This window comes from Ahaetulla prasina, chromosome 2 (assembly GCF_028640845.1).
Source record: "Ahaetulla prasina isolate Xishuangbanna chromosome 2, ASM2864084v1, whole genome shotgun sequence".
NCBI classification, from domain to species: Eukaryota; Metazoa; Chordata; class Lepidosauria; order Squamata; family Colubridae; genus Ahaetulla; species Ahaetulla prasina.
In genome coordinates this window covers 251,473,862-251,492,431 of record NC_080540.1, presented here as the reverse complement: position 1 = coordinate 251,492,431, position 18,570 = coordinate 251,473,862, and the positions used below count along the sequence as shown (strand labels likewise).

The window sequence follows — 18,570 nt, the reverse complement described above, 5'->3', positions numbered from 1 at the left end:
GTTGTCTAAGCAAGGTTAATTTATTACAGATTGTGATGGAAAAACATTGGTAGGATAGAGGCATGCAATAATTCTAATACAAAGGATATAACAATAGTGGAGTGATGTAACTAGCATCTGTGTGGGAGGGTGGAATTGGCAACAGGAATACTTATGTGGAATGGAAAGGAAGTAGACACCAAGGAGGCTGGACGGACAAAGTATGGGTAGCCAGTGACTGGGGAAAAAAGAGCCAGAATAAATTGCTCGGAAAAAGAAAGATGTTTCCCTGGATACGAAGAACACTTTTGAAAGGAAAAATTCTGAGATGACAGAACATGATGGTTCTTTGTTTTTCAAGGACTGGACACACCACAACGTAGTAGATCTATATACAATTCTGTATTGCACAACACACCTTCCGCATCAACAATTTGTTGCTCTGTTAATACCTACCTTCTAGGCCACTACAAATTATGTTGCCACATAAATACATCTTTAAAACTTAGTCCTTTATGTTCAGTCTTTTAAAATAATTAGGCAAAACAAAAGTCTCAATGTCTGTAAAGAGGTATACAATCTTTGATTACTTCCAAAAATTCTAGCTGGGATGAGGTGCTGCCTCAACGTCATTGCTGTTTTTCTGACATGGATGCTTGTAAATAAATGAGTGAGTGAGTGAATGCATCTCTCAGGTTGGGCTGTAAGCCATCTCTCTGGGGCTGTAAGCTTTTCCAGCCTTTTGAGGGAAAGCATGAACTGTGCTGAGCCTTGGGGATGTGGGCTGGGGAGAATTTCTGCTTGGCTACAGTTATTTTTCCTAAGTGGAGACAACCATCTCCGCTTCACTTCCTCATAGGGAGAGGTATGATGATAAAACAAATGGATCTAAGCAAAACATAGTAAAGGACAAAAAGAATATGTAAGGAATAATTAAAAGAAAAAAGGAAAAGAAAAGAAAAGAAAAAGTCCAAACTCAAATGCTGAGCCAGGATTTCATTCTCTGACTGAGCACATGAGATGGTGGGTGGAATCCCAATATAGAGAACTTAGCTTCTTGTCTTCTTCATTTACAAATATCCAGAAAAACCGTTGCTCTCAAAATTCCACATCTGTTGACTTTTCACAGATGGAAGTGCTTCCTGGATGATAATAGAGGAAAAATAGTTAATGAGTTATTTTTTCCCCTGGAGCCAAAACAACCGTGTACAGAAAATGGAGCAGAAAGAGCTGGGTAAAGTACAATGGAAAATGAGGAAATTGCTTGATTGTGAGCAAGGTTTGCTCTGTGCCCTTGTTGGTCGACAATGTTTGAAGACGAAACAGTAAACATAAGGGTATATCTTTTTATCACAGAGGGAATAGAGCAGGAGAAAGCTTCACAATATGTGTGAGAAAGTTAGTGAGAAAGACTGGTTCAAAACATTCCTATTAAAAAGACCCAACAATGTCTTTTTGTTCAGTTCCTTCAAATGTATGTTATGTTTTATATTAAAGCAAACCTATAATATTGGACAACTCATCATAGGGGAAGCTATCAAAAGGTTAAAATTCTGTTAATCTTTTTTCTTTCTGTTTTAAGGGAAAAGGTACAAATTAACCTGCTGCTAGTGCTGTGACCTAATACACAGACATTGTCTGGGAGAGATGGATAAACATGTCAATTTCAGTTTCTATCCGTGTTTTATTTTTTCCCCCCATATATTGAGATTTTTCCAGTCTGACCTAGTTTCTGATTAATCTTGGTTTGCCTCAGAAAAAAAATTGCAATACAAGAATTGTATTGTTTTTAACCTATCAAACCAGCTGACATTATTTGGAAACAAAGCCTGTTCTTTCTTTTACCTTACTTTAAGACTGAGTAATTCATCTATTTCCCTTAAATAAAATTATCATTTGGTTTAAGGCTGAGCAAGAGTAAACTTGGGTAGTTTTGCTTACATGTTTACTTGATTACATTTTTGTAATCAGTTCACCTACTAGAATACACTATTATTATTTCCATAAAGATGAATATTCATGGGAAATCTATAACTACATTTCAGGCAAATAAACATATCGGAGGGCTGGTAGCTTTGGATCACTAATACAGGATTCACCTTGAACATGACTGGGTGGATTAGATTAATTGGTTTTTGCCGTTCTCAAGGTAAAAATGGAATGGAAAGGCTACTATTTTAAAAAACATAGACTATCACACTATTTCATAAAGCTCTCTTAGCTTAAAGCAGTTATCTGACCAAACATTCATCTATTTCTAACCATGACTAAACCAATGCAAAACTCTGGAAAGAAATAAGTACACCATTGTGGCTAATTTTTTTAAAAAATAGAATGCTAATGTATTTCATACTGTGTCAGAATTTGTTTTTTAAAGGCTAGTTTATTTTAAAATTATTCATAAGCAGTCATTTTATATTCTGTTTCTCACATAATGTAGTCTCAGAAAAAGAACTATTGGTTTGATATAGTGTTGTCAACTGCCAGGAGTTCTATTCTTACTATTCTTTAAATCCAATTAAAAATAAGATAAACTATGGGCTTTTTATTAAAAGGTAAAGTTAATTTAGGTAATGTAACTATTGTATCTTAATTTATTGTCTCTGAAGACATTGATTGTTTTTAAGATAATTGCTATAAACTGAAAATATAATGCATTCACTAGCCAAATGTTCAAGCATTATGTTATTGGAAACATTATTCATTATATATTTTATTCTCCCAGTCGGTGGGAACGACTGTCAGGATGGGTAATATCTCGTGCCTGCTAATTAGGACCGAGTCTGCTGAATCTTCTTTTAAGCCCCGCCTCTTCCTCTCTCCTCCAGCTTTTCGACTCAGTTTTGCAAGGGACCAGAAGTGTCTATCTGTGTTCTCTCTCAGTTTTTCCCTTCTATTACCTACTGCTAGTCTCTTTCTCTTCTATTTATTTATCTTTTCTCCTCCGTCCCACCAAGGAGTCGAGAGCCGGCGAGAGGGGCGTTTTGCCCGATACCGCCGAAGGCTGCGCAGTGCGGCAAGGGTCTGCCGGGCGGCAGACCCCGTGGGGAAAGGGAGCAATCCCCTTACGGCCCGTTTCTACCTCTTTAGGGAAGGCCATTTGGAGGCAACCCAAGACTGGGCTCTGCCTCCCTTTGAGCGTGAAGCCAATTCCGCGCCATTTCTGATCGCGATTGAGCCGGAGGGCGAGCGATCCAACAACGGAGCGGAGAGGATTTGCCAAACGGAGTCGTTTTTTGGCAGACTGATTGGAAAGCTGTGAGTACAGGCTTCCCCCCCCCACCCTGGGCATAATTTTTGGCAGGCTTATCGGCCATTTTGAGGTCCGGATTATAAAATGGTGGACGCATCGCATAAAGCCCCTACGGCTCCCAGAGACCACAGCAGGCATGCTTCTGACCCAGGGGAAGGATCCTCCTCCTCCCACAGGGAGGTCAGCTCCCACTCCAAGCCTGCTAAGACTAAGTCCTCCAGGGCAGCCAGGGCAGAAGAACGCAGGCACAAGGCCCTGGAAAGAGCTATTAATAAAGCTCAACTCCAAACTGGAAACACGGGCCCTAGCCCTCTGGCCCTATCTGAGCCTCCTGCTCTCCTTTCCAGGAGTCACAGCCCTATCAGGACTTCCTCCAACCATGGGGGTTCTTCAGCCTGGTCTCCTGACCGTTCGGCAACTTCAAATCAACAATCTCCAGCCAGTCTGGGGCCCTTATTTCAACCTCTCCCTGACCTGCACTCAGCTCTAGCCCCCCCCCAGGGATCATCTCCTTTTACCACATCAGGATTTCAATTACCTGAAGCCTTGGGCCAGATGATATCAGATGCCATTAAACACGGCTTTGCCCAATGTATGCAGCCCAACTCCTCACCAGCTCTTGGAGAGCATTCCTCCAGAATGGTTCAGAGCCAGGCTTCAGCTGACTTGAGGGAGGCTAGCCATTATCAGGAATTGGAGCTGGAGGGTCAGGGCTCCTTTTCTGATGAAGAAGTGAATAGAGAATTATCATTATCTGATGATGAGGGATTGGAACCTGACCAGCCGTCTTTTATAGGCTTATTCAAGCCTCATTTATTTCGCTCACTCCTCTTTAAGGCCCAAAACTCCACCAGAATGGGAGTAGTTCGTCCCATTCCAGGATCTCAGGCTGAGGAGAATCCTACCAATGCTCTTTTTCTGGAACCTTCAGTAGAAACTGAAACGGTTCCTGCTCCCAAGTTATTTGAGGACGTAGTACAACGTCAATGGGCCCTTCCAGGGGCTGGCCCCAACCCTAATGGTATGGACAAACGCCTTTACAACGTTGCTGCCAATCTCGAAACGCTCTTACAGGTTCCTTCAGTAGATCCTCCCATCGTAGCGTTAGTTTCTTCCGCTCCTATTACAGGACCCTCAGATGAAACATTACGCCCTGAGGACAAACGGGCTGAAAAACTTCTCATTAAAGATCACCAAGCGGCGGCGTGGGCTGTTAAATCAGCCACATGTGCTTCCTTTTTTTTGCTGTTGTGGCGAAAACATTACAAGAAAGGATCCCTGCCTCTAATGTTCGGTCACATCAGGATCGTAATAAAATTAGGGCTTCATTAGAATATTCTGCAGATGCCACCCTGAATGCCACCCGGTTCGTGGCCAGAGCCATAGGTACAACTGTTGCCTCCAGATGCCTTCTCTGGCTCCGCAACTGGCAGGCTGACGCCCAGAATACGTGGCGCTTGGCAGCAGCACCATACTCAGGGGACAAATTGTTCGGAGCGCCCTTGGAACCGCTCCTAGTGGAAACCAGGGACAAGAGAAAAATTTTGCCATCAGCTTCCAGAAGGAGTGAATCCCGTCCTCTACCTTATGGCCGACACCAGTCCTTTTGGACCATGGATGCATTCTATGGACAACATTCCCAGAGATTTCAAGCAACCAGAGGCCGACAATCTTCCGATTTCCAGGTCAGACAAGGCTCCAGATTCCCTGCCCGTAAAGGTTACTGGGGAGGGAGGGGACGTCCCTTCAGACGTAAAAAATAAGCATACTTCTCTCCCAGTTGGCGCACGTCTGGCCCATTTTGCGGACTACTGGGATCAAATAACCTCAGACTCATGGGTCAAATCCACAATTAGGTACGGTCTCTCTCTTGAGTTCTCCTCTGTTCCCCCGAGAGTTTTTCTACAATGCCCATTATCCCGTAATCTTCATAACAGGGCACTAGTCGAATCTGCCATCGAGCACCTTCTTTCCATCTGCAACATTGAGCCAGTCCCAGCAGATCAACAGGGTCTGGGATTTTATTCCCGACTCTTCGTGGTAGAAAAATCCTCGGGGGGCTGGAGGGCAATAATTGATTTGAAGTCCTTAAACCGGTATATCATCTACTGCCTGTTTAAAATGCATTCCCTTTCTTACATCCTAGAAGGCATTAGACCGGGAGACTTCTTAACGTCCATTGACTTAACGGAAGCCTACCTCCACATTCCCATTCAGCCAGGGCATCGCAAATTCCTTCAGTTTGCTTATGCAAACCGTCATTTCCAATATAGAGCTCTACCATTTGGCCTTTCTTCGGCTCCAAGAGTCTTCACCAAAATTCTAGCAGCCCTTTTGGCACACGTACGCTCTTTCCCCATAAGGGTGCAAGCGTAATTGGATGATATCCTCATCCAATCCAGCTCGCTTCAGTCCGCTAAACAGAACGTGGAGATCACCATCAGTGCCCTTCAACTCCATGGGTTCTCCATCAATTGGGCCAAGAGTCACCTTGCCCTCCATCAGAATCCTGCACTTAGGGGCTATCATAGATTCCTCCTCCTCCATGGTATTCCTTTCGGAGGATTGCAGGGCCAGTCTCTCCCACCTGGCCCATCACTGCAGGGTCCATGCTCTATCCTCCCTGTTGCAATTGTTGCAACTGCTCGGTAAAATGGTTTCCTCATTCGGCATCGTTCCATGGTCTTGTCTACACAGCCGTCTCCTGCAGTGGTACCTCCTACCCTACCAAAAAAGTCAACGCAGCACATCCGGGGCAAGGGTCTCCATCCCTACCGACGTTCGGGAGTCTCTGGCTTGGTGGTCTTCCAACATGATATCCAAGGGCAGCTGCTTCCGGGCTCCTCCCAGAATTACCGTCACCACAGATGCGAGCCTCTTTGGTTGGGGAGCCCATGTAGGGTCCAATCTAGCTCAAGGATGCTGGTCAACAGGAGAGTGATCTACCCATCAATCTCCTGGAACTCAGGGCCATTTACCTTGCTCTCCACAGCTTCATCCACCTGATAGCGGGACAGGATGTTCTTGTCTTAACAGACAATACCACAGCAAAGGCACATGTCAACAAACAAGGGGGCATTCATTCAACAGCACTCATGCAAGAGTCATTACACCTTGGCCTGTGGGCCGAGTCATATCTAAATTCTATCACAGCGGATTATATATCAGGGAAATCCAATGTACAGGCAGATTCTCTCAGCCGCAGCTCCATCAACCCAGTGGAGTGGTCCCTTCATCCCGATTTGTTCCGGGAGATAATGGACAGATTCGACCAGCAGTGGATCTGTTCGCCTCCAGGGACAATCACCAGGTTCCCAGGTTTTACGCCAGATATCCAACCCCGGGAGTCGAGGCGGTAGATGCCTTACGTAGCCCTTGGCTTCCAGTCCTTCTCTACGCCTTCCCTCCGTTATCTCTGATCCTGAAAGTCATATCCAAGCTGATCTTACACTGAGCAGAACTAATCCTGTTAGCCCCAGCATGGCCCAGGAGACCGTGGTATGCGGACCTCCTCCGGCTATCAATAGCACCATCATGGCGGATACCGGACAGCAGAGTGTGTCTCACTCAAGGACAGCTCATACACCCCAATCTGCAATGGCTCCATCTAACCGCCTGGAGATTGAGCGGCATCTCCTAAGGACTTTCAACCTTCCAGAGGAGGTCATCACCACCCTGCAAGCATCCCGTCGAAAATCCACAACCAAGATCTATGAGTCCACGTGGCACACATTCGGCTCTGTCAACCCAACGGAGGCATCAGTGTTCCATATCCTACAAATCTTACAGATGGGTTTAAAAAAGAGCCTCTCCCCTAACACACTGAGGCGGCAGATATCAGCATTATCTTCTGTTATGGGGGCTAGGTCACTATCGTTAGCCACTAAGGATCCCCTCATCGGTCGTTTCCTCTGGGGGGGGCGTCTAATCTTCGTTCTCCAACCATCCATCATTTCCCAACATGGCGTCTGAATGTGGTGTTGACAGCCTTAACTAAGTCTCCTTTTGAGCCTCTCCGTGAGGCTTCTCTGCGTTTTCTCTCATTAAAAATTTCCTTCCTCATCACCATTACTTCAGCTAGGCGCGTATCCCAGCTTGCAGCGCTCTCCAGCAGACGGGAACTCTGTATTTTCCATACCAATTGGGTGGTGCTCCGTCTGGGTCCCACATTCACTCCCAAAGTCAGTTCGATATTTCATAGAACTCAAGAAATCGTCCTCCCAGACTTTTCTCCTTCACCGGGACATCGACTAGAACACCTGTGGCACACCTTAGACGTGCGCCGCACCCTCAAAATTTATCTACAGCGTACAGCTCCATTTCGAAAGTCAGACTCTCTATTTGTTTCTTTCCTGCCAAGTACACTAGGCACTAAGGTGACGCCCAGGTCACTTAACCGATGGATCCGGGCAGCTATCGCCACATCCTACCATCTCCAAGGTATTCCCATTCCAGGACACATCTCAGCCCACTCTACGAGGAGCGCTGCTACATCTGCAGCCTGGAACACTCAGGTGTATCTCCAGGAAATTTGTAGGGCGGCCACCTGGTCCTCACCTACCCCCTTCATCTGACATTACCGGATTGATGCCTATGCGTCGGTGGACGCAGCATTTGGCAGGGGGGTACTGCAACAGATCATAACCGACCAGCCGTCACGGAACCAGGATCTTCCCGCCCTAACAGGACAACAGCTTTGGTATGTCCCATCCTGAAAGGCGTTCCCACCGACTGGGAGAATGGGCGTTGGCTTACCTGAGATGCCCCTTCTTGGTGAGGTGGGAACGCCTGTCAGCCCCACCCTTAAGTTACTCTCCGGCCTTGGCTGGTCGTGGGGGGAGGATACTAATTGTTTTGTCATTTCAGATAGATGCATCAGTCTGCTACAGCGCCCTCGCTGAAAAGCTGCAGGAGAGAGGAAGAGGCAGGGCTTAAAAGAAGATTCAGCAGACTCGGTCCTAATAAGCAGGTGCGAGATATTACCCATCCTGACAGGCGTTCCCACCTCACCAAGAAGGGGCGTCTCAGGTAAGCCAACGCCCATTTTGTAAATAGATAAAACATTTTATTCCTTCCTAATTCAGTTGTCTTTTAATTTTTATGCTGATATGAGTTGAAAATGTCAGGCTTTTTATTTTCAAGTATGATACACATTATTTTCAAGAATTTTGGTCACATGTAAATGAGATCTATAACATCTAAGCAATTAAATTTGACTAATTCCTGATCACTTCTGTGTCTTGCTTCAGTTGAAATTATTTAGAGTCAATGGCTATTTTTCCATCTTGCTTTATTTGAAGGCTGAATACAGAACAAAAAACAGAAAAGATTTTACAATACTATTTAAAACATGTTTTCCAAGTCAAACTACAATTTTTGCAATTGACATTAACATTTATTTATATTTATGTTCACATTTCTCCTAAAACATGGAATGTATGCAAGTAATTTAGTCTAATATATTTTTTTGCATATAGTTTTCTTTAATATACTCATTTTTATATTTTATTTTGGAAGAACTGTGCTATAAAGTTTAAGAATTGGCAAAATTATGACTTTCTAATTCAGAATGAATTAATATAAAAATTAAACCAAATTTGAATTTAAAAATGAATAAAAGTCATTTTTCCTGTTATATATCTGAACTGATTAGTATGTGGCAATTATACATATTTATGTACAGTTATACATATTTGTGTACAGTTTGTTAGACTCATACGTATATACACAGTTGTGCATTGTGTTTTAAAAGCTCAGCAGATGATATAACAAGGTCTATCTCAAATCTTTTATAATGTTATGCTGATTATTGCAGATTTAGTTTAGGCAGCTTATTTTATCAGTGCATAAAGTTATCAGAAATGAACATTGATAGGTTTCCATACAAAGATAGAAGATCCTCCAAAACAACCATCTAAAAAGTGGCAAGTGATGAGATTGATCATAGACCGGTATCAAGAAAGAGATCATGGACATAACTACTGATGCTACTTTTATTATATTTTGATATTTAGGGTGTAGACAATTTAACAAATGTCTAAAACTTATTGAGATCAGCTGAGCTGCATTCAAATTCTGTAAGGCAATGTTTCTGATTTCTCCTTTATGTCAACCATTATATCAACATTATGTAATATAAACGATACATTTTATGAATCAAATGTAAACCACTGATAAGGAAAACAGCCCATGGGAACATTATGATATACTTGATTTGCTAGATAGTGTTTTCAAGGACATTTTAAAATTGATAGAATAGCTAGTTACATTATGTGAAGGCCTAACTCTCTGGTGAAGATTCTAAATGCTGGGAAAAGTGGAAGGAGAAAATAAGAGGATAACAATAGCAAGGTGGATGCACTCATGAGCACACCTTGGGAGAGCTGAAAAATCTGGTTAGGGACAAATTGTCATGGAGAAAATATATGTGTGTGTGTGTGTGTGTGTGTGTGTGTGTGTTTTCTGAGGTTTTCGAGGGTGTTTGTATGTAGGTCTTTTTATGCGGGAGAATACCCGAATAACTAAAGACACACACACACATATATACACACACACACACACACACACATATGTTTTCTGAGGTTTTCGCGGGTGTTTGTATGTAGGTCTTCGGTTATTCGGGTTTTCTCCCACGTAAAATTGGAAGTGTCTTAGTGACGTTTTGACGAAATCCCATTTGTCATCATCAGGCTAGGTGCTTACAGCTTCGTATTTCTAGAAGAATTTTACGCGGGAGAAAACCCGAATACTGAAGGAACCAAATCAATCTCCAAAACGGAACACTGTAACAAGAGAATAATTATGGAAGCCATCGAAATAGAGAAACAACCCCACAACTTGAACAAACGGGATGACACCTCCCGCCTACCAGACATCTGGAAACTAGCTTTAGTCAACAAATGAGTCCCAGCCACGAAAATTGACACCAGACCCAGGATAATACACAACGCCACCACCAATCATCCTCACCAGATTCAAACCAAAACTCATCCCACAGATGAAACACAACCACCATCCAGAAGCCAGACCATGCTGGCACCACTGGCTGCTACGCTCCCCTCCGATCCCCACACAAAGCAAGCTGACACATGCCAGGAACACATGACAAGACCTCGGAGTCGGAGCCAAACCAAAAACCGGGATGCTGCATCACAGCCATCTGCTCAAGACATCACATCACAGAACTCCAGAGGCCACAACATCAAGCTCAGGAACAAAAGACTAGGACCACACAGGATGCTACGAAACAGCCGACCAATCTGCAAACACCCACTCCATCTACCAATCAAGATGCAACCACACAGCCAACCCGTTCACAGCAACACTCCCCACCTCCCCACCAGTATTTATAGAGAGACGGCAGCTCCGACCACGCTTTGCTCACAGAAGCACAAAGCCGAAAGCACCAGCCTGAAGATGATGAGTGAGACCTCGTTGAAACATCGCCAAGATACTCTCAACCTTACAAGGGAGAAGACCCAAATATGCCAAGACCTACACACACACACACACACACACATGTTTGTATATTATATATATATATATATATATATATATATATATATATATATATATATATATATATATATATATATATATATATATATATATATATATATATATATATATTTGTTTTCTGAGGTTTTCGCGGGTGTTTGTATGTAGGTCTTTGGTATGTACATACATAGAAAAACGCCCACACAGCATGAACAAACGAGATGATACCTCCCGCTTACCAGCCATTTGGAAACCCGTCCTTATTGACAAACGAGTCCCTAACACGAGGATTGACACCAGACCCACACTCACGAGGTAACAACAGAATAATCAGAGAAGCCATCGAGATAGAAAAACGCCCACACAGCATGAACAAACGAGATGATACCTCCCGCTTACCAGCCATTTGGAAACCCGCCCTTATTGACAAACGAGTCCCTAACACGAGAAATGACACCAGACCCACACACACGAGGTCCACACAAGATGTCACCACCGCACATCCACCCAGAAAGCAGACCCAAACCCACACTGATCATGAAGCATGACCAAGGACCAGAAGCCAGACCGCAGCTGCAACATTAGCCATTTCAAACCCCTCCAATCCATACATGCAGCAGACTGACACCCACTATGAAGATGTAGCACGACCACGAACACAAAGCCAAACAACAGCAATGCAGCTCACCAGCTCAAATCCCCCTGCAACTCAGACTAATCTGAGCACAACCAAGCCCCCACCCAAACAGGACACACCCCCAGCCAATCAGAGCACAGCCAAGCTCCCACCCAATCACTTCAAACACCCACTAGCAGTTAAAAAGGAAGAAACAGCTGCAATCACACATTGCTCCCAGAAGCACGAAGCTGAAGCCTGAAGATGCCGAATGAGACTTCGTCGAAACGTCGCCAAGACACTTCCAATTTTACACGGGAGAAAACCCGAACAACCAAAGACCTATATATAGATAGATAGATAGATAGATAGATAGATAGATAGATAGATAGATAGATAGATATAGTAACTAGATTTGACAATGATTTGATGGGATATAATTAATCAACTTTTGAATGACATTATAATTTGAAATCTCTTAAGAATCCTAGTAAACATATCTTGCAATATTTGGGCCATTTTTAATTTTTTTAAATTAATTTATATTTTGACTCTTCCATAATGGTCATTTGCAGTATTTTCAGGGACGCTTCCTTCACTACATTCTCTCACATGGGGAAAGTATTGCTACATAAGTAGAAGCCAGGTTGTATACAATAATACCATTATTAGTAATACCATGATTAGATCAACAAATCTGTTGCAGAAATCCTTAGTGCATTTTTCCCTATGATATCAGAAATTTCACTTGCAAGTTTGGTTTTGGATCTGTTTATTATATAACTATAATGTTTTACTTAATTCATAATGAATTGTTTCTTGCATTGCTTTGTGTGTAACTGAAAACTAAATTTTTATCAGGCCATAAAGTATAGTATTAAATAGGGAGACACATGGAAAAATCATCTGAAGAATACTAGTTCTTGTTTCAAGCAATGTTCAATGGTGACTTCAAAGATTCTGCTATTAAAATGGGATATATCAATCAAATAGTTACTATGGTCATAGATAAGCATAATGATATGGTATTTCCTTTTTAGATGAATATCTCTATGTGTACTTGTTTCATATGAGTTGGATATCTTAACACCAATAAACGCTATGTGGAGATAGATGTTCTTCATTATCTGTTCTAGTCCATCTGCATTTGAAATTATTCAAGGTTACCAAAAGGACACACTTAATAATTAATATTAATATGCTACTTTTTTATTGATTGCTATGTTACAAATAATACTTTGTAAATCAAGTCAACAAATCAATTGAAATCACACTTTATCATTACAGTTGTTAAAAGTATTTTATTTTTTCCTCTTCTAACAAGAGATCATTACAGTCAAAGCTGATGACCACAAACCATATACAATGTTATATTTGGGAAGCAGATCTGCATATAGAGCTGGAACAATTAAATTACTGCTCAGTGTATTTATTTGTTTATGCCACAACGTACATAATTTGGTTTTGTGTCACATAACAATAATGCCTTTGATTCTGAATCCCAAAGTACTGCTAAAGAAATTGTAGTAAAATCCTATTTCTTTATTTAGGTATCATGATCAACAAGACGTTACTAGCAACTTCCTTGGAGCAATGTGGTTGATTTCAATAACTTTTCTATCCATTGGATATGGAGATATGGTACCTAATACTTACTGTGGGAAAGGAGTTTGCTTGCTTACTGGAATAATGGTGAGTGATTTCAGCTTTAATTTCTATATGTTTTGTGAATTTGAATCATTTTTACAATGTCTGCAATGACTTTAAACAGAAATTATCAACACAAAATTGGTTATAAAGCTTTCAATTGATTCTAAAGTAAAAAAAAAAAGACCAAAGATTACTTGCTAATATGTAAACTGATATTGTACTAGTTTTGATTACTTTTGAGTTGCTAGGTATAAGATTGCTATAAAATATATAACATTTTATAAATAAACAATACTATATAAACTATGCTGCATCAAGCAACTAATTCTCTTTGAATTTTATTCTAAATTATGGGCTTATTTTCCTCCTTCCTTGTTTTCCTCTTACATAAATCTCTTGGAGAAAATGGCAAATTTAAAACGTATTAGAATTAATATTCTAAAACAGGTATTAAATGTACCTGTTATGTGCTATCTAATTAATGCAAGTGGCTTTTGATCCTAAGAGTCTTCTGAGGTCAACATAGGGATTTAATTCCTATTTTTCAAAAAAATTCAGGCCATTTAATTAGCTAGATTGATGGTGATTCTGTGAATCAAGATTACGTTTATTATATTAGCTACTACCACCTATGTTGCTTGCTCTTGTGTCACTGGGAAATATGTATAACCAATTAATTTCCCTGTATTAATTCATCTGGTATTATTGTGTTTTAAATACTAATACAATACATAAATACTATACACAGTAACAATGACAAAGGCAAATGCAACCAAGGAAGGGACTGGATATGTGACTGTAATAATACCATTATATATAATAGTGGGCGATATTTCTGTGGCTTGAAACTGGACTTGTGAGGTGGAGAAAGGCAGCTTTGGATAGGACCCTTATTTTTGTAATTTATATTCAACTTTTCCTCAGACTGGCATAACTCAAAATGACTTGAATTAAAGGTAGGAATGAAACCAAAACCTTCACAGACAGAATAAAAACAATTAGAAAATGAAACATAGTTAAACTTCCTTCACAGCTAAGACAAAAATCATGTTGCAGAATGATATGTCATCGCATGAGCTGTCAAATTATCAGAAAATAATCTTTGGGTTGGTATCTGCAATCTTGCAAACCACGTTCAGATGTTGAATACAACATTTTAATATGTCCTGAGTTTTAATATGTTCTGGGTCAGTTAATTGAATCTGGAAACAAAAAGCTGGACCTGGTGTTCAACCTTCTCTGAAGTCCTATTCCAGCTCATTAGGATTCTGTATCACTGCACTATCTGCTAACAGTCATTGGCAGACAGATAATATGGATAAAAAATGTGGATTACCCTTGATAAGCTTTCGGGGAATCGTCTTCTATTTTTTCCTTTGTTTTTTTTCCTTTGTTTTTCTTATATTCTAAGCCTGCAGGAACGATTTTAAAACAAAATCTTCATATATTGTTTAAGAGTGTGTATGGAATGTTGTAGTTACAGTGGTAGTCTATATTATTATTATATGCACTACAATATGAAATCGTAGATGCCAGTTCTTTATCTGGTATTGGTCTTCATAAACATTGAGTTCTTCCCAAATGTCTCGAATGTTGTAAAGTAAAGCACATCTGTAATACATGTGCAGATCCAAACACTGTGGCTTTTTGTAAATGACAGATGGAAATTTTGTCAATGCACATATTTTCTAACTGCCATCCAAAATGTTTTGGTATGGCACAGCGTGCCAATAAACACTACTGGTTTCTGCCATAATTTTTCAATTTCAATTTTCAGATCTTGATACTTTACGATCTTCTCCAAATCTTTGTCTTCTATTCTACTATTGCTACATAAATTATCCACACTTTCTTCTTTTCAACCACAGTTATATCTGGTATGTTATGAACCAAGACTTTATCAGCCTATATTTGGAAATCCCACAATATTTTAACTTGCTCGTTCTCAACTACTTTTTCAATTCTTCTGCGCCCCCCCCCCCCAATTTTTTGTTACTGGCACATTATAATTTTTACAAATGTTCCAGTGAATAACTATTTTGTTGTTTATAATCAGTTGGTGCGATCTTCTTACATGAGCTGACTGTTTCTTCTGTTTCTTTGCACACTTTACACTTTGAATCATATAATGATTTTTTTTTCAATTCTGGTCTTGAATGCATTAATTGAGCAGCCAAAATAAGCCTTTTTTAAAAAAATGTTCCATTTGTAAGCCATTGCCAGGTTTTCAACCACTTTAGATTTATACTTATATGGAAATTAATCATGTAATGCTTTTCCTTACCAGCATTCTATTTATGTTTTTATTACCTAATCTTGATACTCATGTTTTGCTTTCTGTACGTTCAGTAAGTTCCAACTTTTAACTTGCAATAATGCTTCTTTTGGCAAACTTTTGCATAATCAGCCAATGCATACTTTTCTACTTTGATAGTTTGTTGAACTTGAAGTAAACCTTTTCCTCCATTTCTTTGCGGCAGGTATAATCAGTATCACAATGCATAGGGAATGCATAGGGAATGCACAATGCACAATGCATAGGGAATATTCATTAGTGGATTTTTTTTTGGTTTTTTTTGGAGAGTTGTTTAAACTCTCCAGTTCAGTTTATGTCCCATTAATAATTACAGAAGCATATCATATCAAAGGTAAGACCCAGGTATTGAAGGCTTGGAGGGGTTGTTGGCACTTTCTGAGCCTGCTTGTTTCCTTGCAGACATTTCATTACCAAACTACGTAACATCATCAGTGGTAGTAAGGCCTGGGATTTGCTCTCAGTTTATATTCTAGTGGCTTGTCATATCAGTATTGATGGGGGGTGGTCTTGGAGGTTCTTTGGTTTGATTGTTTACTGTTCACTTGTTTTCCAATTCCTTCATTGGAGTATTGTTTACTTCTTGATTGTTGGTTTGATATTAATCTTGAAATTAATCAATGCTCATAGATTGCCGATTGGGAGATGTTTTGGTCTTTCTGTTCCCTTGTTGACTGTCTTTTTTGCACAGTATATAGATATTGTTTATGTCTATGTGTCTATTGATGGGTAATTTGTCAAAGTGACAGACTTCTAGAAAGTCTGAATTTGGCTTGGTTCAACCAAAAAAATTCAAAAATTTTCAAAAATGAAAATTTGTAAGGAATAAACAAAGGGTCTGAGAATAAGTTAGAAAACTGCAATTTTGTCCCCAGGGAAACTGCGAAACAGTTTCGCAGTAGTTTTGAACTACTTAGTTCCGCCTAATTCATACACAGTGCAGTGGATCAGGTCTGCTTTAGGAAGAGTGGTGTGTTCATAAAGGAAAACAAAATTCTCCTTAGGAGTACTCCTGATTCCTCTTAATTCCCAAAATTTAGAAATAGATAAATAAAAAACAGAATGGGATTAAGCAATACAAGAATTTAACACCATATCCCAAGAAAAATAAATAAAAACAGATAGACACTTGGCCAATAGACAATTTTTTATTTTTATACATTCAACCTTGTATAACAGCAGGAGAGGCTGAACTGGTGCCTGGGCATTTTGTTTGATGCACAGTTATCTGTCCAATGTGATCTCTGTCAGCTTCATAAAACAGTCATCTGAACCAGAGTCTTTCTGATTTAGATCCAGTCTAAAACATCACAGTACTTATCAAACTCTAATTTCACTGGAGCTCTATCATAATTGGATAAAAATGTGTGCAGCAGGACATTTGGAATTGCCCAATGTCAATAAGAAAGGACATTTGTTTCATGAAGAAAGAACAGCTGTGTTAACATTGCAGCTAGTCCTGCCATAATGGAAAATGAAAGACAGCAGAGTCTGTACAAAGCATAGGCAAAGTTACTGAAAAGAGACACGATTTGTTAAAATATTTTTTTCTGTGATATGCACAGTCTAGGAGAGCTAAACAAATAGAAGAAACTCTTCTGGCAGTGCAGATTTAGGTACATTGGTTTGTTCGTGATTTAAATTTTATTTGGAAGTTGTGGTCCGCCAGCAGCCTACAGAGCTGGCAGCGGAGTCAGACAGCGATGAGGCTAAGGAAGAATATGGGCCAGTCCTGGAGGCTGGGAAAGGCCTGGATGAGGGCTCTGCATCAGAGGCAGAGTGGACTCTGGAGTCTCTTGAGGCTGATAGTAGTGAGACAGAGGAATAGGAGGAGCCTTTCCTAATGCACACATGAGAAGAGCTGCCAGAAGGCAAGAGGTAAAGCAAAGAGGATGACTCGGGAGTAGGGCCAAGAGATGATTGGCTCCTCCCATAAGGCTTAAAAGACCAACTACGGCATTTGGGTTCTTTACCGGAAAACAATGTTGATAGCCTTGTCTTGCTGCATTTATTTCTTGTCGGTGTCTTCTGCTTTTGAACTTTTGCCAAGAAAAGCCTTTGGCAGTTTGTCTAATTAGACCAAGGTTGCTGATAAGACTGAAGAATTTTGCTATGAAGAATTTGCTTTGATTTAGTTTGGACTACCCTGAGAATGAGTTAATTCTCAGCTGTTCTAATAAAGTCTGTTTTTAAACTGACTGAGTTAACTACTACCTCCTTGGGCCTGGGTCACAACAGAAATCATAAACCCAGCTTCTGTCAGGCTTCTACATGAACTTGAAGAAAGGTATTGCTGCTTTAAGGAATTAACTCATTAAAGTGAACGTTACTCTTAAAACAGAGGTCCCTTTTTTTCCAGACTCATAGAAAAACCTGAAAAAGGAGGCTACTTTAATGAACAGCAGAGAGCTGCTGTGCTTACATGATGTCTGAAGCATTTCTTTTAAAGGATGTTCAAAGCATGTGTAGTCCTAATTGGAAAGAAGGATGGCTTCTAAAATAAGTGGCCTTAAATAAATTTAACATGTTTCTATATAATTAAGTTATTAATATTTTAAATGTCACGATAATACAAAATGTCATTTCCATATAATGAAACCCGATGCCTTTGATGATCCTAAATAGCTATTTCAAGTTTCTCTTGTTTGAGACTTTCCAAACACATTTAGGATAGACTCATCCTGATCATTATTGTACTCATAGAATAATTTAATATAGAACGTTCAAGACCAAATTATTCCTGGTAGACAAAAATATAACAATGCATGTGATTTGCATATTAAAGTTCATAGTAAGAATCTTTTCTCTTCTGATCATCTCAGCTAAGGCACTCACAGGAAAATATCCTGTGTTGAAATGTCCTATTTGTGGTTATAGCATGTTTATTGATGTCCTTTGCTCAGGCTTTGTTAAAAGTAGCTGCAAAGTTAAAGAACAAAAATTAGGTCTATTCAAACAGGTCTGATATACGATGGCATGATGATTCATATTACCAAAGAGTTTACTATTGTTTTTTTCATAGCTATATAATCACTTACTGCCCTATGAAGAATGTCCATGGTTCCATAAGAAACAAAAATAGCCAGAAGAATTATTTTTAAACATTGACTTGCAAAATACTGTAGCATGGAAAGTCTTAAAGTTTCTGAGGGATCCTAAGCTAGCTAAATGATTGTAAATTGAAACCTAGGGTGACATTTAAGTGATTTAAACCAAGATCTTCATTATCGTAACATTATGATTATATAGCTCTTCATTTCA

General features: G+C 40.1%; 1 protein-coding gene across 2 annotated transcripts in view; it reads left to right on the top strand.

The window, feature by feature from the left end:
• The window catches only part of KCNN2 (potassium calcium-activated channel subfamily N member 2), a 103,870-nt gene that overhangs the window by 68,904 nt on the left and 16,396 nt on the right, over positions 1-18,570 (top strand). For both annotated transcript variants that reach the window (XM_058166253.1, XM_058166254.1), the window contains one exon: positions 12,896-13,037. In XM_058166253.1, coding sequence (XP_058022236.1) covers positions 12,896-13,037 — 142 coding nt within the window. The remainder of the gene's footprint in view (positions 1-12,895; positions 13,038-18,570) is intronic.